Source organism: Astatotilapia calliptera, chromosome 20, assembly GCF_964374335.1.
Source record: "Astatotilapia calliptera chromosome 20, fAstCal68.1, whole genome shotgun sequence".
In the NCBI taxonomy this organism is placed as follows: Eukaryota; Metazoa; Chordata; class Actinopteri; order Cichliformes; family Cichlidae; genus Astatotilapia; species Astatotilapia calliptera.
In genome coordinates, this window is record NC_137441.1 from 14,494,475 (window position 1) to 14,517,540 (window position 23,066).

Genomic DNA, 23,066 nt, shown 5'->3' on the forward strand with positions numbered 1-23,066 from the left:
ATATGCCGTTATGATAACACACCACTGTGTTGCTGAGCAGTAAGAGTCACAGTTTCTAATATCAGCAGCTCTGGAGTCGAGGAAAGGCACAGAGGACAAGAACTGTTTGTATCTTTTCTTTTTCTTAAAAAGAAAGAACTCAAGCTGGACCTTGTTTGGTAAAATGAACAAATTTGCTAAACATGGTGAAGGACTTGAAACAAAGGGATAGCACGTTTGCTTTCTATTTATACTCCAGGTGAAGACTTACCTAATTGCTACAGCTGAGTGATTTGATTCTAGAAATGGAGCTGAGCTGATCAATAAATAGATGTAATAGTAGGGTACATCAGAATTTGAGTTGAGGCTATTTTATACCCTGCCAATCTCTCACTTCATCAGCCTCCCCCACTGCACTCATTAATAATGTACCTGGAATGAAAGTTAATGTATGTGATGAAAAATGTATAAGCTCGTGAAAACTGAACTGACCTTTCAGTTGTTGATGTGTCTGATGCACTTTACTCGAAAACCTGCTGTTGCGGTTGCTTTGCAGCTCTTCACACAAAGCCACTAATCTCATTTATTTCTGAACTTTTCATTTCTAAAATGAGAGAGCCTGCAGCTGTAGATAGAGATCAATACAAATACTTGACTTTATGCGTTTAGTTATTGAAATTCTTTCACGGGTATCGACGTACCCACATTAGATGTTTATGCAACTCAAGCTGTATCCGCTAATCAGAAATACTGTTTTGTAAGTGTGTTTATAATTCCTACCGTCATAACAATTTCTAATTACACCGGTAGCCATGCCAAGCCAGGCTGTTATTATGCTCAGGAGGGTAATTATTTCCATTGCCCTGTATTATTGACACAAACTTTTCTCTTGATTAAAAAGGAAAAACTAATCAGTCATTGTATGTACCTTAGTGTTGAGGGGGCGGTAAGGCGATCTGCTACTAAGCACTGGAAGTAGCAGAGAGGGTATGATGGTGGGCAGCACCATGTGATATGGACGGCTTAGTAATAGGCCTCATTAGATGCCCAAAGCCCAAGAAATGTGGCACTCTGTTTCCCATTAGGAAGAAAGCACCATAATAAAAAACATAATAACGATGAAGGATAATTGTCAGCGAAACACAAGTTATATATTTCAAATGTTATTATTAGCAATCCATAAAAATGTCTTGCATATGGCCATATTAAATCATGCAGAATGTGCTGCGGTTGGAGAGTATCTATAAGGAGAGGTAGACTTTAACCTCAGCATTCAAGGTACTAAAATATTAAAAATGCTGCCAAGCAAAACTAAACTGAACCAAAGCCAGATCTGCTAAAGCCAGAATGTGTTTATCATTCAAAGGACATAAAAACAAAATCAATGCTAGAAATAAAAATAAAACATTAAATGCATTTAAATTTTAAATGATACTGCTAGCTTAAATTGTGTAGCATCATTAGCAAAATAAACACATTTTTTACAGAAACTTGTAAGTACACGAGTAACTAGGAAGTTTATTTGATAAAATAATTCACTATAAACTTTGTACAACAGAAGAAGAGACTTCTTTTTACCTTTGGTTTTGTGGTGTAAATACACGGGCATCCTGCTAGCCTGAGTGCTAATTTGCTAACTCATGTCAACACTGGCTTTTTTTACTGCTAGTAGGTCACTTTGGTTATTATCTCCTCATATGAGCATTTTTTTTCCTTTTTCTTTTTCATCATAGATGGGAGCTTTTATGGTAAATATGAATAAAACATACTTCTTCTTAATGGAGATCTCTAATCAGTTATTTACATGGTAGGAACTCATGTCGCAGACATGGACAAGATGACCTTCTGAAGTTCAAACCAAACATCTTCCTTTTCGTTAACCTTTATTTAACAAGGTTAATCCCATATTTTTTCTTGGCACACTATGGGCCCCTTAGTACCGACTGAGCATCTTTACTGAGCATCGTTGCTAACCATGTTCATCCCTTTACGACCACAGTGACCACAGTGTACCCATCTGTAATGATCTGAGCTGATATGGTGCAGTATCTTGCTGGAAGCAGTCATCAGAAAAGCAGTTTCTTGAACTTGAAGGAGTTCCCTGTACTCAAATGGCGTCCACAGCAACCAGATCTCAATCCAATAGAGCACCTTTGGAATGTGGCAGAACAAGAAATTTTCTTCATTGATGTGCAACCAACAAATCTGCAGAAACTGTGCGATGCTATCGTGCCAATATGCCCCCAAACCTCTGAGCAATGTTTCCAGCACCTTGTTGAATCTGTGCTACAAATAAGTCTAACAGAGCATGCATTTGGGTAGTTCAACACCATTTTCAACTTTATACACAGAATGTATTATTGTATGCATATATCATAGTATATTGCCAGGACCCAATCACCCAGAGAAGCATATTTTTACTTTCTTTTGTTTTTAAGCCATAACTAAATTGCACATAGGCCTATGAATTGGTTAACTGCACATAAAAGGACTGTTTTTCATTTTTGCTCTCACAAATGAGCATTGCTGTATACCACTGTGGTATTTTTAGGTTTTTGTATATTGTTTTTGGTATTTTGCATCACATTTTCTAGAAATTTTTCTCTTTTAGCGGCACATTAAAGTAATGAGGAGGAAGATTGGGGTTAGACAGATTGTATATTCGTAATAAAATTGAAAACTAAATATGCACCTAAGTATGGCACTGAAAATGATCGTGATGAATTCTTCATCTCAGGCCACAGCTTGCTCTCCCATCAGCAATGACTCCAGCACCATCTTGTGAAAGAATTAGGTAAGTCAATTTAAATGCTTTTTAACAGAGACACAATGAGCTTCTTTGCCCTTAGCACTGAACAGGAAGTCTCTTCAGAACTACTGCATTTTGTCATTTGTCAGTACTGGTTGCACAGGTCTTACATTTAGAGATGTGATGTGAGATATCTGAAGGCTTTTAAGGCACGGGGGGAAAGCAAAGCTAGATGCTGCAGTATCAATAGATGGCAGTAGCATCACATCATGGCAAAGATACTGATTAATGCCCTTTGCATGAGATCATCACATCTTTTGTAGAGTAATAAAAGGTAGCCTCAAGCTGTGGCCAACTAAACACAAAAGTGCAATTATCATTAATCAGTTTCTGCATGTATAGACAGCAAGATCCTATTACAAGATATTTGTGTTTATTTCAATTCATTACCTTCCAGAAGGGTTACCATGGCATCACATGCTCAACAATGAAGGTATCATCGATGCATGTGATGCTATGTATTAAACAGTGCATCAGCAAAGAAGTGATCCTCGGTCAGTTCCCGGTGATAATAAAACGTGCCGGCTCTCTCTTGAGTCACACTTATAATTAGAAAATGAGATAAGTTGAGACAACTGTGAGACTCCATCATTCAGTCACAGATTTAGAAAGTGTAGAGTAATTGCATTTTGCTCCTTATCTCATAAATTGGATCCATTCCAGAGCTGGGGATGGAAATCCTCGTCTTCAGTCATGGAAGGAGCCCATTTGCGTCGAGGCTGTGGATTTTCAGAGGCATGACAAAGCTAAGAAGTTGGGAGACTTTCACAATCGACTCGGGGATGAAACATGACAGAATTCGCCTTGCACCGGCGTTAATGGTGAGCGCAACCTTTTAAGCTGAGGCTTACTGCGGCAGCTGAGGGCGCGCGGCAGACACTTGTCGTGTGAGAGGTCACTTGAACCATTTATGCGGCGTTGCATTCCAAAGTAAAGGAGAAACAACAGCATTGAGGTCAGGTTAAATAACCCTTTGCTCTGTAATGTCATGTCGAGCCAACCTCCGCTTCACTTGAAAAGATCACAGCTGAAGCAACATGTTGTTTCGGCTCTAAATTATACACAACACAGCAGCAGGATCACTGTCAGTTTATGCACCGTGCCGCATCTTGCTCTTTGTGGTATGCATTTAGCTGGAAACTCTCTGCCCTGTGTCATTATACATGGTCCGGACAACACACAGCACATCAAAATAAAACATGAGGGTTTCTCAGTGTGTGGTTGCTGCTGTACACCATTTCTACCTTTTACAGGCATTGTGCAGTCTGCAAGGCTCATGTAAGCACAGGATGTTTGTGCACAGCTTTGGTCTTACTCCCTGCTGGCTTGATGGCCAGATGGGTCAGTGACAGTGTGGTCGGAGCTTGGCGGGCCCCTTCTGTTCGCTGTGAGGGTCCACTCATGGGATCAAAACCCCCGAGACCAGAATTCTAGAAACTGGATCACAAGGTAAATGGATTGCAAGCTGAGCTGAGACATGCAGTGCACACACATAACCCCACACAGTTACAATAAGGAATATGCACTGTCTCCTGAGTAGCAGAGCGGCTACGTGAACATATGCTTACACGTGTATGGCGTGTATAAGGATCTCCCACGATGAGACAGATCTGTCAGAGGACAGAATGTTTTACCCAGAGAAACAGAAAAATTAACTAAAGAAAATGTGATTTTATTTAATAAGCCAGAAGCAGACCTGATCTTTTATCATTCAAGGCAAGCTGTTCAGGAGGGTTAGATTGCCAAAGTGATATTTTTCTGGTCATGTCATGTGGAAATTTAGTCAAGTCATCTTCAACTGCTATTGCAGTCCATTAACTCCATTGTGAAGATACATAATTGATGCAGCCTTTGGGTAGAGTTTAATCAAATGGAGAGTTCTCCGCACTCCACCGCCAACTGAAAAATGAGACACACGATCCTCAGTGATGTAGTGCGTGAGGTAAGAGTATAAGTCACACTTTGAATTGATTTATAATCATTGCACTGTACACGTCCTGCACAATGCCCAAAGCAAAACATGTGGGTATAAGCTTTTAAAGTTGGATTCGTGTGTATTTATGTGCCCGAGACAGGATCAGCAGAAAGTGTATAAAAATGAAAGTATAACAGCCAGACAGCTGATTTTACTAATCTACTCCCAAACAAAAAGGAGCACCGTTTTGGTTTTCACTTTCATTTCATTTTTGTTTGATGTGGATTTTCTATCACTCTTCCCCAACTATTCATTTCCATCTTGGTATTTTGATTCTCTTTAGGCATTTACTTTTCTTTGAAATAACAGTGATCTGTGTGGGATGTGGAAATGCATTGTTTATGCCATGCTCCCTGAAATCAAGGGCTTAGCTCTCTAGTTAAATTTCACACTCAGCCAGCACTTATCTCTGTCAGCTCCTGTTTGAGCCACAGATGATCTGCCTTGTTTTAAATGCTGTTGGCTTTTGTTTGTGTCCTGAACCTGAGCTGTGATTCAGTGGTAGAAATGTACTACTTTATTCTATACAAGTACACGCTCCTGAGAGTGTGCTACATCTTCCACGCAGCCAAGGCGGGAAACAAATATGCAACATATTCATAAGATCTATGCCAGCTCGCGTACGTCTTTTCTCCATGAATGCATTTTTGTGACAGGGGAAATTGGGGGAAAGTGGCAGATTAGCGCACCTACTCAGCTGCAAATTCTGAAGAGCATTCGTCTCACTCAGCCATGCTAATAACACAGCAGTCAATTAAATCCATGAAGTCAGATATGTAATTTTCGAATAATCATTAACTAGAATTAGAAGTTTGGCTATTGAAGAGATGGGAAAGGAAGACGTAGAGAGAGGCGGTGAGAGACGTATAACCATCATTACATTAGAAGCGACATATACTAAATCCCTCAGCCGAAGATGAGTGAAGATAAAGGAGGTGACTGAGCTAATTGTGTACTGTCAGAATCCATATCTCTAACGACTGTCAAACAAGCAAATTTCAAATCTATTCTCTCCACCCACCGACACCCCCCCCCCCCCCCCCCAGGCACTGAGAGAGAGAGAGAGAGAGAGAGAGAGAGAGAAATAAATACCAGGAGACACTAATGTGATGAGAATGAGGCCTAGTCTCTTCCGCTGATTAAAAATGCAATAACACTGTGACAAACACACACATGCATACACACGATGTGCAGCCAAAGCATGGCCAAGGTGTTGCTCTGTGGACCGACAGATAAGGAATGGCACCCCGGACTAATTATTCACTTGGAGTGAAAGGCATTGTATATTTTCATGTATCACTTCAAGAAAAACAAACAAAGGAGCGAATGAATGAACAGCATTTCACTGGTGGAGCAACAAAATTTACAAGTGATCTTTCTTCATATGATAATTAGAGTCAATGAGAAGATGGTGGATGTTATGACTCATGCCTAGCCAGTGGCTAGCTTACTGTACTTATGAAATCTTGACGTCACTGTGTACTGGTAATGGTAACTGGCCTGGTTTCTGGAGAACAGAAGGAATGCAGTGGAAGGAAAAGATGCTGGTAAACAAAAAGCATCAGAAGGAGGTTTCCAGTACAAGATGCAGCGGGGAAGAAATAAGTGGAGTGAAGAGTGTCTTTATCCACCCCCTGTTATATCAGGCTTCAGTTGGTCACTGATGGGAAGCAGATAAGGTTTCAGTCTGGCTGGAGTTGGATAATTGGACATTTATGGAGAGATAGGAGAGCCCAGAGCCCAGGAGCCATGAAACAGAGCTAATCTAGACCCAGCATCAGTAAATTGTCTGTGAAAGAGCGCATCAGGAGTTCTGACAAGATAAAGAAGGCTTTCCTCAAAGGCGGAGCTGGACCAAACTGACATGAAAACTCAGATAGAAGAAAGCCTGAGCCTTCGGTGCCAGGACTTTTACAAGTCACATGATGTGCGCGCTAAAACGCACATTTCACAGCGCAGCGCCATCACCTTGTCATCCAAATTGGGTCGCGCAGGCTTGTAATTCGTAGACAGAGAAGACAGTTTTGACAATTTTTGTAACTAGACAGCTCTTAAGAGCCAGAACTCTTTTCAAGCTGGTGTACATTTTTAAAAAGCCCATAAAACCTATTGTTCTGCATCAAATACTCCATGTCTTATAATCTGTGACTGGCATCCCTTAAAAGTTTCAAACATTTAAGCCCTCCTGGTGGAATGTGCCTTACTCTTAGTCCACCATGATTAGTTTCCTTCCTTTGATGATTCTTTCTCCCATTTGAGTCTCCCTGGAATGTGCTGCCTACAGAACAGGTGCATACTAAGCAGGTGGGTCCTTACGTAGGAGCCCCGAGAGCCTCGTGATGGAGTAGTTCATATCCCATACTATTTCAGGCAGGTTTATAAAAGAGATTCCAGGACCTGCTTTGTTTTTTTTTTTACACATTTTCTGCATTTTAAAGTTTTTCTTTTCTTTGCATCACGATCCAAAAAGATTTTGCTTAAGTTATTTATTGTTTCGGTTCTTTTTTTTTTGCTGAGCTGCAAATCTAAACTCTGTACAGCCCCTACTGATTGCTTGCACATAGGCACTGACGCAGGCAATTAATTTGGTGGGGGAGAGGCTAGTCTTAATTGGGTATAAGTGGGATTTTTCTTGGCTGTGTGCAACAGAAAATGACAGACTGTGCGTATGAGAAGTAAAGACCATCTGGTCCCACAGGAGTGGAGCGAGAAGCCAGACAAATGGAAAGAGAAACAACTGAAAACCTGTGTGTATCATTCCCCCTCTCGCACAAACACACACACACGCACAGACAAGAGGAATCGGCATTTCTTGGTCATATATCATTTGCCAAGTAACAGCCTAGAGGGTGAAGAAGCAGAAGTCTCTCATGCGTGGCCTATTCATGTTTTGATGCAATAATCAATATTGAAAATAGTAACATTATGCTTGTAGGCAGGCACGGGAATAAAGAGCGGTTAGCTTGTAAAGACTTGGTCATCAGCAGGACAAATTGATCTGACATGTTACATTATTCATGTAGGGGATTGGCGGTGAGACTCGGGAGGGGTGTTGGTGCGGGAAGAGGAGCAAACGGGCGAGTAAGGAAGTCAGCAAGTGGGCATCGTTTTCTCTCGCAGAGGTCACAGCTCCTCGGTGTACGAGCACCAAACATTTCCATCAGCTACGCAAGCCTACAGTATAAACAACACGACGCCTGATTGCACTTGTACGCCACTTTTGGACTTTAGTCTCTCCGAGTCTCTCGTGCAAACTCACACATTTCCGCACGCACAGAAATAACTATGATATGCCGTCTGGTTTCGTTGTATAAAAGATAACAAAATGATTTTATTACACGTCCATAATTTGACAGACATCACAACATACTTGCAAGATTGCTCTGATATTAATGTTTCCCACACCATAATTAGGCATAATATACCCAGTGTGAAACTAAATAAAACAAACATGCTTTTGCAGATACAGGGAAGGTCAGTTCAACAACAGATTAAAGCCATATTCTGTCCCTCAGTGAAGTTCACTTCTGGTAAAGAAAACGAGCAGCAGAAGGATGCTGAAGCTTATTATCATTTTCAGAATTTATGTTTATTTTTTATTTTTTTTCCCCTTTTTTTTCTTCAAGTTTACATCAAATAGAACAAACATACATTGGCACATGCAAAGTGAACACTTTGTGGTGCTTTTCATAACCATTCAAATCCAACAGAACAAAGACTGGATATCTATTGTTTTACTCCAAACATGAAAATACTCTCAGATATTTACAAAAAAAAAAAATATATACTTACAATGCCCATCACTCTAACATAAGAATCATCTGGAACTGATTTGAATTAATTAAAATAAATTACTGTATGTGGCAGAGCTTGCTGTTTAAGGTTATTAAATCAATTTCAAGAAATAAGAGGCACAGGAGAAAAAGAAATCACTTAGAAACAATACAAACAGAAATCCAATAATGGGAACCCCAAGAGAATATGGCTTTAATGACATTTTAAAAGAAAATATCTTGAAAGCAGATCCAGTGTCTTTTTCTGCATTTGTCCTTATTCACGGTGGCCCCCTGTTTAGCAGGCATGTTGATCTCCGTCAGCAAGAGAAGGGGTGGGGGTGGGGCCATGACACAAGTTTAAAAAACCCCAAAAACCTACAGTTTGGTTCTGGAGGCTTGACCCAGCCACACAGGCCTAAAGCCGTGCTAGTCTCTGTCAGGACTCATGCATCATGTCTGGATGAAAGTTGGATGCAATCCATAGTCCTGGAGTGCATAGGTACTGCAGGTGGTGCTGGGATGCCTCTGTCTGTCTTTCTCTGCTTCTCTACAGCTCTCTTTTCAATCACAGATAAAGGACATACAGTATTCGTTTCCAAGCAGATCAGATCCTGAGGTTGTTGTAACTCACATATGTTTTCTTTGTTGCTTGACCTGAAATCACAGTGAAATATGAAGAGAGAAAAAAAGATAAAGATTTACTTTAAGCACAGCTAAAACATAAACAGAAGAATGGAAAAGAAAGCATGTTTTCAAAGGTAAATACACATCGTCATCCTCCTTCCTGCTGTGCTGTGCATTCTTATCGCCAGCTGTGTGCAATCAGTAGAAACAAATTCCAGGCCTTGTGTATCATTTCAACTCACAATGCCCCCATGCAAAGCCTTAGATTCTATTTTCAGATGTTAACTAGTGATAAAAAACACAAACACCACACAAGTGGGCACCGAACAAATGCTGGGGCATGCAACGCGATCCCAGTCTGGATTGCCATGGAAACGTATCAGAATGTGGCTGCGTGCCTGTGTGCAGTTTCTGTTTGTGTGTCCTGCTGTATATCGAGAACCACTTTGAGCTTCAGACCTTCAAAGTGAAAGTTTTTTTGCAAACTGAGGTCATCCTGGCTTGTCTGTTTTATGGTAGGAATAAAATGTGGAGTTGTGGTTAGTCTTTGGCTTGCAGTGACATTTAAGCAGGGTGTCATACTATGAAGAATGGGCTAGGGTAATGTGGATGTAGTCCGTAGAGCAATGACAAGTAGGAGGATATGTGTATCTGCAGGCTTGTTGTCCTGTTTGTGCATTTCTTAATCACAGTCATTGCTATTCTACTACTTTAATGTTGCTATGGCGACCATCTCCCATGGGCTATGCAATTAAAGTCGCACCATTTCTTTACAGCTGCATTTTGTAGTCTTGGCCGGGAAGTATGATGAATAAAACATTAGTAAATGTACAACAGAATCTTGCTGGTAAACATAGTCAGGAGGATTTTTTTTTTAAATTTTTTTTTTAAGTAAGATGTTTTTGTGTGCGTTTTCAGGTTTGATACTAAAACATTTTGAACCGCATGCATTTTTTAAGAATCCGACTTCTCTGTTTATGATCTGCGCCAGAGTAGCGCATACATTGTGTGCATTAATCATGACCTGATCTAAGGGGTTAACATAAATGGAGGCAGCTCAAGCTGCGCTGCATCATTCACATGTAACATCTTTAAACATCCAACACATAGCTCATACAGTACCAGTCACACCCTCCCAATTTGATAGTCTATTTAAGCTGCAAATTCCCCCTCGCTCCCTCTGCCTCTTACACATCAGTGCCACCGCCGCTGCCCTCCATCACCGCCTGTTGCCTAACCCCTCCGCGACCCCAGCATCCCTGGGAAGGTTCCGCCGGGGATAATAACTAATCACTTCCCAATTTCTATGTATCATATTTATGGGGAGCGGTCAGCTCAGGGTTTAGGCACCTAACTCTAACAAAGCCCTTCCAGAAGCAAGTCTCGCCATTCTGCAGTCCTCCTGAAACGCCTCATTTAAGTGGGCCATTTGAAGGATTATGTAAATTAACTTTAATTTCACTGGTCACTGGGACAGAAAAAAAAACTGCATGTGTAGAATAACTGTTCAAATCTGATTAAAAAAAGTTTTACTTCCACCAACCCGTATCCCCCCCCCCCCCCCCCCCCCCCACACACACACACACAGCAACTGCAGTAAGCTAAAAACTAAACCAAAAAGCTGAATTAAAATCAGATCAGTACAAATGTATGCAAATTTATAGATGAAGAAAAATTATGTAACTCTTTTAAAGGCTTGTATTTTGGTTTCTGCTGTGTACAAGCAACTGACCCTGGAGCTTTCAAATCCAAGCTGCCTTTCCACTTCTTGATGACATTGTTTTTGGTTCAGTCACACTAGAGTAAAAATAGGACAGCGACCTCCATGTGACTAGGAAAAACTGGTGGTTGCCCGGTGCAGCTGGTACCCCAAAGATTAAGCGTGCAACGGCGTCAGCCTCTTTGTGACCGTTTTCGACTGCACAGGCCGCCTCGGGGTGAAAGCAACCTGTCAACCTGCCTCGGACTGATTCCTGTCACTCTCAGACGGACTGATGAAGTGTTGCAAACTACTGCCGTCTAATTTATAAACGTAGACTTATTAGACCATCACATCTAGCTAGCACAAACAATCTGAGCTAGTCTGTACAACTTGCATGCGATGTGTCCCTCTGCAATTGGTTGTATTCTAGCTATATCCCCATAGCACCTGTATCATCTTGCAGTTATGTCTGGACCTGAAGTAAGTAGTTAATGTGAATTTCTGTCTATACAGATGGCAACAGAATTGAATGATTTATCACAGTTTTTTCCATAAAACAGATTGCATGTAATTACCAACCTGACCACATTCATTTGCAAACTGAAAGCTGATTGATTGTGTTTTATCTTGATGCACCAAAGTTGTTTTGAAGACTACAGCTGACTCCAAACGGTTGCAGACCTGGTTCCCATCCTTGAAGCAACCAGTTTAAAGAAAACAAGATCGCAAGTTCACTGCAGTAATTTTGGTTGCATTGTAGTGTGACAGTAACATTAGTTATGTGAGCAAGTCATCCATCTGTGGCTGCCATATCCTCAAAGCTCATTTTCCTTTAAGGGGACCTAAAGTATTATGCTTTTCCTTAATTGCTGTCACATATATACAGTTAAAATGCTGAATTCTCATATTAGATATAGCCAGAGTTTCAAATAATAACGTCTTCTATGAGATATGATAAAAGTCACATTCGCCTGCTATTCAAACTTTCTGTTTGTGAGCGGCAGCCAATCAGAAGAAAGTTGGCTTAATGGAAAAGAGAGCTAAATTGATTAACTAATATACATTTTATTTCCATATAAAGAAGTATTTAAAAAAAAATCCAGAGCATGAATCTTCTAACGTCTGTGATTCTAGTTAGTTGTAATAGAAATTGGCTCAGACAAATCCTCTCTATCATCCTAATTTTTAATATTAAAGCCTCCCATAACTCTTCTTCCTTTTGGTTCTTCCATTTGTTAAGTTGTGTTTTCCGACTACAGATTTCATTGTTAATTAAATGAAATCAGTCAGAGAAGCATTAAGGCAGTCGCGCACATGCCTGTTGGGAAAAATGTAACGGGACAGTGAATCAATGCGACATCTCAGGGCGAAGCCTCTTCTCCGAGAGGTGTAATCATGATGATATTACACCGTATCAATATCAATGTAAATCTGCAGAACTGCTAATGCTCTTAATCCTATAAATCAGTTTGAGTCATTCCATAAGGGGGCCCCTGAAAAGAAGGAATTTGGCACTCCGATGGTTACAGGAATTGACGGACATTCTCCCGGGATGTTCGAGGCGCAGTTCAGGTTTCAGGGCGGTCATGCACATAAATTCGCCATTAATAAATGTCAGTTCCAATGTTGCTAAAAAAAGAAGGGCAAGAGGAGGAGAGTGCATGCAGCGAGGGGAGAAAAGGCGAGAAGATATTCATGTTGGAGAGACAGAAGGTGAGAGACACACCGAGCAGAAGATAGGGGGCACTTTTGGGAGGGTCTTACAGAGACCGCATGCCCTGCTTGGGGACTTTTGATGTGCTGCTACAACAGATGCCAAGGTTTCACCCCTATTTACTCAAAGAGCCACATGTGTGACAGGCAAAGATGTGCTCCCCATCCCCTGATACGCTTGCATCAGCACTCTGACTTATGCGCATAACTCACACTTTCGACTCACACAATGATACACACATTGAGAAGCACACTCAGTCACAGACCCACACACTCATTCTGCTCATGACAGATGAGTGTGACAACTGTTGGCTGTTTGGAGAAATTCCCAGGAAAATCTGTGATCTCAGAGGCATAATCCAGAGAGGGGTTGTGGGGCTGGTGCACCTGTGGGTGCCATGATCACTCTGTGTGATTAGAAGTGTTGTGGGAGAAGAGGTCTTTGGAAGCTGTGATGTGTGATTTGCATGAGCTGTCAATCTTCACTGTCTTTGTCCTGACAACTAGAGATGAGCATAAAGCTTCCATGGCAACGCTGGCCTAGAATTCTGCCTTTGCAGTCTTTCTTCTTTAAAGGGCTTAAAAAACTCTTTCTCATGTTGATGTTTCTCACCCACAACAAACACCATATCACCTAACTACGGAAATATGTAGGCCTCCCCACTCACGTACTAATACCCAGCTTTCTCTCTGCTAACAGGATCACGCTTACTGTTTTAGATGAAGGGTGGTATGAGTAACACACAGCAACAGGGACAGATAATCTCCTTCCATGCCCGTCGACAAAGCCCTGCTGCTTGAAATCTCTTCAGAGAGCAAGTGCCCCCATCTCTCATGTTCCCTGCCATGCAGCTGGCCTAAAGGTCGAACTATTAATCAGGATACAAGATAACTGGGTCCTTTTTAAGGGACATTATACATCATTTTAACCAAGTCACCATCCTATTAAACCAGTGGAATGGGCTTTCTAGTACAAGAAAGGAAAAAAGATCTAAAAAAGACTAAAAAGATCTCATTTATGTGTCTTGGGAAAATTTACATCTATTATACAGATGTAGATCTCAGCTCCTGGGTCATCTTTATGGTCTGTATCATTTCTCATGGCTATAAAGGGACTATTTTTTAATATTAAAGGCTCACTGTGGACACAAATGTGTTTGTAGATTGTGGACCGTTCATAGGTTAAGCTTATGTCTAACTAAAGTGTTGTACTAAAGTACAAGCATTTCTTTTTACAATGTATTGGTCTTTAAAACTGTGAAAATAAAAATTCAAATGTGTATTTCTAGCAGTCCTTTGGTAATACTCTACGTCCACATTCAGCCTGTATAGAAAAACAATATTAGCATTATTGTAGCTTACAAAAGTACAAAACAGAGCTTAGGCAAGGGTTTTATATTCAAAGGTAAAATCTTATTTTTTTCCAGATTAAAGTCATATATGAGCAAGAAAAAAGAAATTCCAATTACTGGTTGCCATGCATTGTGCCTGCAGTGGTAGACCTTATCAAATTATACTCTGCAATCAGGAAATACTTAGGTCAGGACAGAATTGCTACATGATTGGAAGCATTTATGCTTTGAAGAGACACTGCCAGGAGAACACCACACACGTTTTTGTGAAAGAGTTACTGCTGCGTGTCTCTTACTACTCTGCACTTTGGGCATTCCCTCTGTGCTGGCCTCTGAGGTGTGATGCAGTTGGTTCAACCTAGTGAAAGTGAGGGCTGTTTTTTTATTTATATATATTTTTTCTCATGTAATGTTTTAAAGTTTTACAAGTTTAGCCTCAGAGAATATCACATGACTTTAGTCATGAATTAAAAATTTTAATCTCAGAGAGTCTGAGTTTTGCAGGATGTCCACAGAGTAAGTCCTGGACATTAACACTTAAAAAAGGTTTGTGTACGTATTCATGATTATAGAGTGCAGTAAACTGTTTATTAATAGTCTGCATCCTGCTTACAAATGTTAAAAACTGTGCAAGCTTCTCTGTTTTATTGCATGTTGGCTAAAAACGCCACACCAGATTACTTACTCATGGGGTCAGCAGCGGGGTTCTCACACAGCTCAGTCTTTGCCTCTCCATTGGGCCTCTCGTTGGGCTTCTGGGACAGACGTGATGACATTGTGGCAGCTGTGACTACAGCCTTGAAGCTGCGCTTCCTCTTCTGGACGTTCATCTCAGGGTGGAAGATAATGATGTACACCTTGGGCATGTAGAGCATGCCCAGTGCTACTGAGGCACTGAGGTTCATAGAGATGGTCAGGGTGGTTGTCTGAATGTACAGCTGTAAGTAAGCAGAGACAGGTGAAGAGTGATTTTAATAAAGACTAGAATAGCAGCAGACATAATCAAAATGGGTAGCTCCTTTGTGTGTGGTATCAGCTTTGATTTGGCTGCTCTATGAGGCAGATAAATATGTTAGGAGTAGCATTTAAACACTTATAAAGAAAAATTAGAAACAAGACAGCGATGATGGCTAAACGTCTGTTGCCAATTAAAGAGCAGTCACACTGCTGAGCGAAGTGATGAGGCAAAACCTAATAATAGCCACTGCCCAATAACAAAATCTCAGCATCCAGAAGATACATTACATTGTTTGTTGCCATTTTCTGAGTCTTGCAATGTGGTTAACCTTTCTGCAGAAGGAGCCATGATGTTAGTCATTAAAAACTTTTATAGTTTTATAGGAACATATTTTTAATACTGAATTCCCACATAATTTAATGGATTATTCAATTATACAATTCTTGGTTTGATAACCTACTATTATTAAGAGATAAGTAGGTGATCCCGGCATTTGCTATGTGTTGCTATGAGCAAAAGAGCACTCATGCGTTTAGTACATGATCTAGAAGCATTTATTAAAGCTTGACCTGCAGCTACTCACTCAAGTCAAAGATGGTTCAAGTGTATTAATGACAACAGCAGAAGAATCACCAACAAATATCCTTACTTGCCCTCCTTCCTGCCAGCCTGTTGACTTTTTTCACTCTAGATTGATGGACCACACTGTCAGATGACAAGCTGTCCATGACATATTGAAGCCACCTTTCTTTTCCTTTTATACGAGCTGTTTTATTTCACCGCTCAAGCAATCCGAGCCCTACTTCTCCCACTAGCAAATTCTATTACCAGGCCCACTTTAATGTATATTCCTCTGAGAGTACAATAAAAGAACATGTATGCACTAAGAACACTACATTTTCAGCATACAGAAAGTCTACATTTATCTTTCTGCAGCTCTGCACACAGCAGAATGCAGCCCGAGAAAGGCTGTCAGTGCGGTAAGTGCTAGGATCATTCATTGGACTCCCGTGACATGAACACAGGTACATTCTCTCAAATGCATCCAACATGACATTCCCTTTCAGTCGTTGCATAACACCTTTCACACTGTCAGCCTGTAATTGTGAGCTTGCATAACCCAGATCATGTAGGGATTGCAAATTTTAAACACTGACTTCATTAGAATCTAGTGATTTTTCTAAGAGGTGGTGAAGTCGGTAAATCAGAGGACATTTAAGAGCTCTTTGTTTCATTTAAGGGTCTTGGAGGAGAAATAATCACTTCAAGAGGGGACATTATTGTTTGAAGAGCCGATCACCATAGCCTCCTCTCTAATCTACTGCACTTGAAAGTATCAGATGTCACTTACATACTGCCATTCAGTCAGTCACTGGTAATGTGCACTAGGAGAGGGTACCATTGTAAACACATTATCCACCACAGCGTGTCTGTGGAGAAGCAAAATGCTCAGTGAATCAGTGAGAGGAGGAAATGTCACCATTTGCATACAATCTTTCTTGGTAAATATTCGGAAACGGTAATTTCTTTCACTCATTTCCATGCTAGTCATGCCTTTGTCTTCTAATCTCCAAAAATCATTCAGATGCCTGATATCATCAACACACCAATGCACTCAATTGCCTCCATACCCTCCAGTTTTTCTGTGAAGCAGCATCAGAAGCAGCGATCTGGCTGGTACACCATGCATTAATAACTGTATGAATATCACAGTACTCTCAGCGCACTCTGTTCTCTGTCACTCTGGGCTGGGGGAATGTCGTTTCAGCTGCAAATTTGCAGGGCTCATGACTAGATTTTTTTGGGGCCACGAGTTAAAGCGTTGTGGGGCAGCACACGTGGCATCAAACATAATCGCCAGAGAATCTTCAGCCTGTGCTGCTGCGCTTCCATGTTTGGTAGATGGTAACCTGTCTGGTATCCATAGCAACACTACAGAGTTTGGTGCAAGCAACTAAAGATGCCTGGAATAAGCTTTTAATGAGATTCTGATACCAAAGAGTCTGCAATGCTGACCCTATCACAACTGATTTATTGACCATGCAGGAGAGCTGATTCGGGAACAAGCTCACAATAAGCTGTAATAGGCACTTTGTGCGCTCATACGCACACACAAAGCATGTGTAGGTATGTGGGCTTTCATGCTTTCTAATACACATGCACGCACACACACACACACACACACACACAGGCACATAAGCACACCAAAACAAATCCTTTTTCTAACCATCTCTAACCGCAGAGACAGGGTTTTTCCATTGTGCATCTCTGTGAGCTTGACCCAAATTCGTACCCGCCAATCAAATGCTTTGCTTGTCGCAGAACAGTCATAATTAGCTTCTGTTGCTTTAACATAAATAAATACATGAAGGCATTTTCACAACTGCTTGGCAACTTACTATTTATAACCACCGTAATGATTTATTAACGCGCTCATCAGGAATCAAACGGTTGCTTTTGAATTTTACATCTCACTGACAAGCCAAATGCCAACATTCAGTCACAACAGACGATGTTTCTACTATTTAGACAAAAAGCTGTTGAGCGTAATTCTCATAATTATACCCACCAGGGATATACTTACTGCAAAGGCAATTTAATTGTGTATGGATGAGTACTATAAATGCACACAGTGATAAGAACTTGATTCAGTAAGTGACAATTAGGATGCTCTCTGCCCCGTTAGAGAATGCCTTCAATAATGAATCCAGGGGATTTGCAGTCTCCCCTCAACTACCTGGATGTCTCTTGTTGTTTGGGGTGGCCTACTTTCTATCCTGGCTCGTGTCATGAATAACTCTGTCTGGCTTTGTGCTCCAAAGCCTGATTCTGTATTGTAGCTCTGTATGTTGATGGCCTTTGCTTCTTTTCAACTCTGTACAGGAGATCCCCATTTCTGGTATTCATGATTGGCAGATTAAGAAGCTGTGACCGATAATGCACTCTGCATGTGGCAGAGATGGTAAGTAATTGTCACAACAATTAGAGGAAATCCTTTTTGATCTCAGGCCCTCCAAGGTTTGGAGGCCTATCTCCCCCTACCACCACTTCCCCTGCCAGTGGCGGACTCCCTCAGACATTGGTGCGTTGGTGGTTCTTTGTGTCCGGGGATGGGCGTCCAGGTACACACCGGCTCACTCCTTGGCGGCCGCTTATCGGGGCCTGGAGCCTGGGGCTCGCTCGGGCCACTTCAGAGGTGGGGTGCCCCCGGCCTCTCGGCCTGGGGCTCGGTCACTCAGGCACGGCTGGCTGCCGGCGGAGCTCACGGGTGCGTCACTGCAACTCCCCCTGGCTTCTGCTCCGCGGCTGCTGAGTGAGCCCTCGTCTGGGACTCTCCTCAGCTCTTTCTGGGACAGTGGCGCGGCTGCCCCTCTGTTGGTCTTCCTTGGTCTCTTGTGTTCTGGGGGCCTCTGGATGTCTGGAGTTTTGATCTCCTCCATACCTGCTTCATGCCCTGGAGGACGGGGCTGTGGCCCCCCCACACCCTCTAGCAGATCATTACATGAAGGAACCTTTTAAAAAAAACAAGCGCGTCCATGCTCACAGGTGTACACACGGGTGATCACACACACAAACTACACCCTTTTTGGCTCCTACCTCAAAGCACACTGTGTTCTGTTGATCTTATGTGCTGCACAATAATGTTTAACATTTAGTATTTACTGTCATATTCCCATATATCATTGTGATGTTGTTTATTCTATTACTCTTGTTCTCTTCTGCTTGTTTTCTTTTTTCTTTCTCAGCAGGTGATCCAGGTGATCGATATATGCATTTTTTTTCTCTGCCCATTCTGTTGGTTTTTGTCTTTTGCCCTTCTCCCCTGTCCCTCTTCTCAGCTGTTTCTCTTTCCCTCTTTCTTTCTCCCCTTCTTTCCCCCAGTCAAGTCTGTCCCGTATTCAGTAAGTGAAAATAAAATAAACAATAAAAGGTGAATCAAATGGACCATTACGGCAAGGCTGGGATGGTCAATTTGGTAAAGTAAATCCGTTGGGCATCTTTCTTTGCCTTTAGACAACAATTCTGATGGCAAAAGAGCCAAACGGGACAGGCAAAAAAAAAAAAAAAAAAGGAAATCCCTTTTGATGTTTCTTTGACATGATTTGTCAAAATACAGTTCAGGATCCATCACGTGTGTCGGCAGGAAAATTGTGAAAAAGTGACATAATTTAAGTCCTACACGACTAAGAATAAAACTCTTTGAAAAAAACAGAGTTATTGTGTTTTGCCTATTTTCTGTCACATATATACTGTTTTTAACAAGGGCAAAGTTTCAAACAATAACATCTATGTGCAAGTGATCCCTGTGAACCAGAAGCTCATGCTTCAAACTGCTGTAATTGCTCTGTTTCAGACAGTTCTCAGTGAGACTGTGTCTAACACTTTACAAAGTGTTACCACCATGTTTTTGTCATGTTGTTACTTTCATTACAAAGGTTCTTCAGTGCTCTGCACAATGGATGGATATTAAGAAGGTACTTGCTGCAATTAGCTGACTACTCTTCATATGAATGGAGGAGGAAAATGGTGGGACGGTCTATAACGTTTTATTGCATGAAAGGACAAAAATATGATAAAGCTACAACTGTGTCCAGGACAGTAGGAATAATCAGCTTCTGCTCACATAGCACTTGATCTTTGCAAGCATCTGCATAGACATCACGCTAACACAAAGCCTGTATTGAAGAACTGAAAGTGATGCTAAAGCTGAGTGAATGCCTACCCCAGCCCAGCAGCAAGAGACGATCTTCAGCATGGAACCAAAAAGTGATGAGCTGACAGGCTTGAAGGACTGTAGCCTCCATTTCTACCTGTAGTTATTTACATTTGGACTGCTCTTGTGTGTTGTGATTAGGACAGGGATTTGTGTCAGTGTATGAACCTGTAGCCTAAAGTTTATATTGTTACTATTTATTATGTGACAATTCACGTCAGGCCATGTTACAAAGTAACGACAAATTAATCTAACAAGTAATGTAGTGCCTTACTTTCTCCAGGTAGTAATTAAGTAATTAATGTAATGCAGTACCCAAAATTTAAGTCTCTCTAGGTGTTTGTTAGTTTGCAAACTCCTCCTACATGATCAGGAGTTTGAGTGACCAAACTTGCCACGCAGGTAGGTTTTGAAGGTTCTTATCCATGTCAGAGATTAAAGATCATCACGTTTCCTAGCAAACACCACACAATAGGCTAACATCACCAGTTTATAGCATTTATGCACCCATAAAACCTTATGAAAACATCGCATCATTTTTCTTTCATGACAGTGATATCGAATTTATACCCCTAAAAGCTGAAATATGTACAATATATTAAAATGCCATCATGTTGCCTGGCAACCGTCTAGCAATAAAGTTAAAGTCTTTGTACACCTACAAAACCTTATGAAAGCATCCTATCATTTTAATTTCGTGACAATAACATCTTATTTATATCCACAAATGATGAATTATACATGTGTAGCAACCACAGAGCAACTGGCTAAAGTGACCCACTTTATTTCCCTCAATTTTCTCCATGCGGGTAAGTAAGTATAAGTAAGTCTATTTCTTTGCAAGCAAAGGCATAGCAATATTTTAGCATAGGTATGTACTAGTAATGTGTAATAATTTACTTTTTTTTGAGTAGCGGCAGCTATCCTTAATATGGTCACCTCAGCCACAGCTATTCCACCCAACCTTCTGTTTGTCTGGGGCAGCCAATTGGAATAAAGATGGCTTAAGGCAGGGGTCCCTAATCTCAGTCCACGAGGACCGGTGTCCCTGCAGGTTTTAGATCTCACCCTGGGTCAACACACCTGAATCACATGATTAGCTCATTACCAGGCCACTGGAGAACTACAAGACATGTTGAGAAGGTAATTTATCCATTTAAATCAGCTGTGATGGATCAAGGACACATCTAAAACCTGCAGGGACACCAGCCCTCGTGGACTGAGATTGGGGACCCCTGGTTTAAGGGGAGGGTGGCCCTGAATGGAGGACAGCTAAAATGCCTTGTTTCAAAAAGAGGCTTTAATAAGAGGCTGCACAATGGCACGGGATAAAACCAATAAGAAACTTTTTAGTGTGAATTATGCAAAGCTACCTTAGTGCAGTCTAAGAATAAAAAACATGGTGCTGGAAATGAGAGTATTAGGTCTCTTTTAAACTTTTGAATTTGGGAAATCATTTCAACCTTGGCCAACATTTAGAGGAGTTCCAAAGAAAGAGATAATCTGTGAGAGAGACAGGTTTTGGTAAAGTTTGATGATCACAAGCCTATTAAAAGATACTAGAGGAGAACACACACTGCCTGCGGAGAAGCTGAGGATCCTCCACAGCTCCTCGCGGCCTGATGCTCCCTCACAATGAAGAAAATTCGACATTGAGAGCGATGATTCTGTCAGCAACAACAGTTTTGACAACATTCAATCAAACTTTAATCACATACTCTGAGATAATGCGCATTACACAGTTCCTCAGTGACAATGCAATGCAGTCAAGTGCCTCTGGCTGGATGGCATCTGTCATGAACAGTATCTCAACTGAATTACAACAGGTAAAATCTAATATAGCGTTTTATATATTTATTCCAAATGATAGCGGAACTACAAATAATGAACGATGTGTTCATATTGTTTGGATACTTCTCTGAGACTGGTTGACATTACCAAAATAAATTATTCCCCACCTACAATATAGATGATGTCAAGGCAGTAGTGGCAGACTGTTCTTCTAGATAATATTCAATTGGAATTTGCATGCATGTTTTTTCAAGCAAAGTCTTGCAAAGATTTCAATCAATCAGTAGCCCAGCCTTAAAAGTGTAAAAGGTAATATACATAAAACCTACATTATTTTCTCCATTTGTGATTTTTTCTTTGTATCACAACAGTCAGGAAAACTACGAGCAGCTTCTGCTTTGCAGCTCCCGGTGTTGCATGAATGAATAAATATATGAATTTTTAATTTCTGTGTTTGGACATTTATATGACCCATCTTTCATGGGATTATCAGACACAATAAGCCAAATGTCACCTAACATCCGGATCAACCAGACTTAGACGTAAGTGCTCAAACAAACATACGCATAAGGCTCCTCGAATATAACGCCCAAGGAGATATTTCACTATGGAAACATAAAAACACATGAGCACAGCCCATTAAAACCCAAGTCATAAATAAATCCAGACAAATCAAACACTACTTCTGCATCCATTAGTGCCAAATGTTTTAAATGTGACCAAGTTCATATCTAGCAGTCTGTAACCCATATAACGCACTCTCTGATATAGCCATATGCCACTTTTGCCCTGCGTTCTCATGCTTTAGAAATGCATTAAGAAAATGCAAAAACATTATGAAGAAAGCGTTTAATTAAAGCTCCATTCTCATTCCGCCTCACATCTAAAACTGAAAGATTAACATTTTTTATACAACGGTTGTCATAAATCATGATATGAAGGACAAGATAAAATGAAGTGAATTCCGCTCTCCGTCTCATTTAGCTCGTAATGTTCGCAGATTCTTTCATCTTCGGTCACACCTCTGTGTCTTCCCATTTCAATATGTAATGGCAATACTCCACATCTTAACTGCGCACAGAGTGTGAAACTGATGTCACACTCCCTTCTCCCTGATAAAAAATAATGGACTAAAGTTAAAATCACAACTACAACCTTTCTTTCTTTCCATTATACTTGACCACATTTAGCTTTTCGCCTGCAGTCCGCCTCTGGTGCAATCTACTCAAGGTTTCATGCATAAAACAAGTGATAGGCAGGGGAATTTCACATATTATTTTCAAAAGACTCCACATCTCCGCACTAAGTGTCACATCCAACTCCTGTCAAACGCTGCTGTTTGCAGAGAGACAGGAGTTTTAGAAGATGCAATTTTACCTGCTGAAAGCTGAAGTGAAAAAGTTTTCCGCAGCATAGTTAGTCATTGTTAATGATGCTTGTCAGGACGAACCGTCCCCATGAAGTTTATGTATTACAGGGGACATCTTACAAGAGCCTAAGAGGTTTCCACACATGTACTGAGGCATATAAGCTTCCAGTACATGGAGTTCACTTTTAAGCGTGACTGAGTCTTGTAGGTGTTTTATTAGAGTGTTTCAGTGCCTCGGGATAAATGTTTCATTATATCATCGTCCTACTCTTCTGAACTGCAAGAAATGTTCTATGTTTAAACA

The 23,066-nt window shown here is 40.9% G+C and overlaps 1 protein-coding gene across 1 annotated transcript in view; it reads right to left on the minus strand.

Moving 5' to 3' along the window:
- Positions 1-8,064: 8,064 nt before the first annotated feature.
- The window catches only part of LOC113013016 (metabotropic glutamate receptor 7-like), a 73,952-nt gene continuing 58,950 nt past the window's right edge, over positions 8,065-23,066 (minus strand). The window contains exons 9-10 of the mRNA XM_026153539.2: positions 14,616-14,868; positions 8,065-9,193 (exon numbers count right to left, since the gene is read on the minus strand). Of these exons, the coding sequence (XP_026009324.1) occupies positions 9,144-9,193; positions 14,616-14,868 (303 nt within the window). The 3' untranslated portion in view covers positions 8,065-9,143. The remainder of the gene's footprint in view (positions 9,194-14,615; positions 14,869-23,066) is intronic.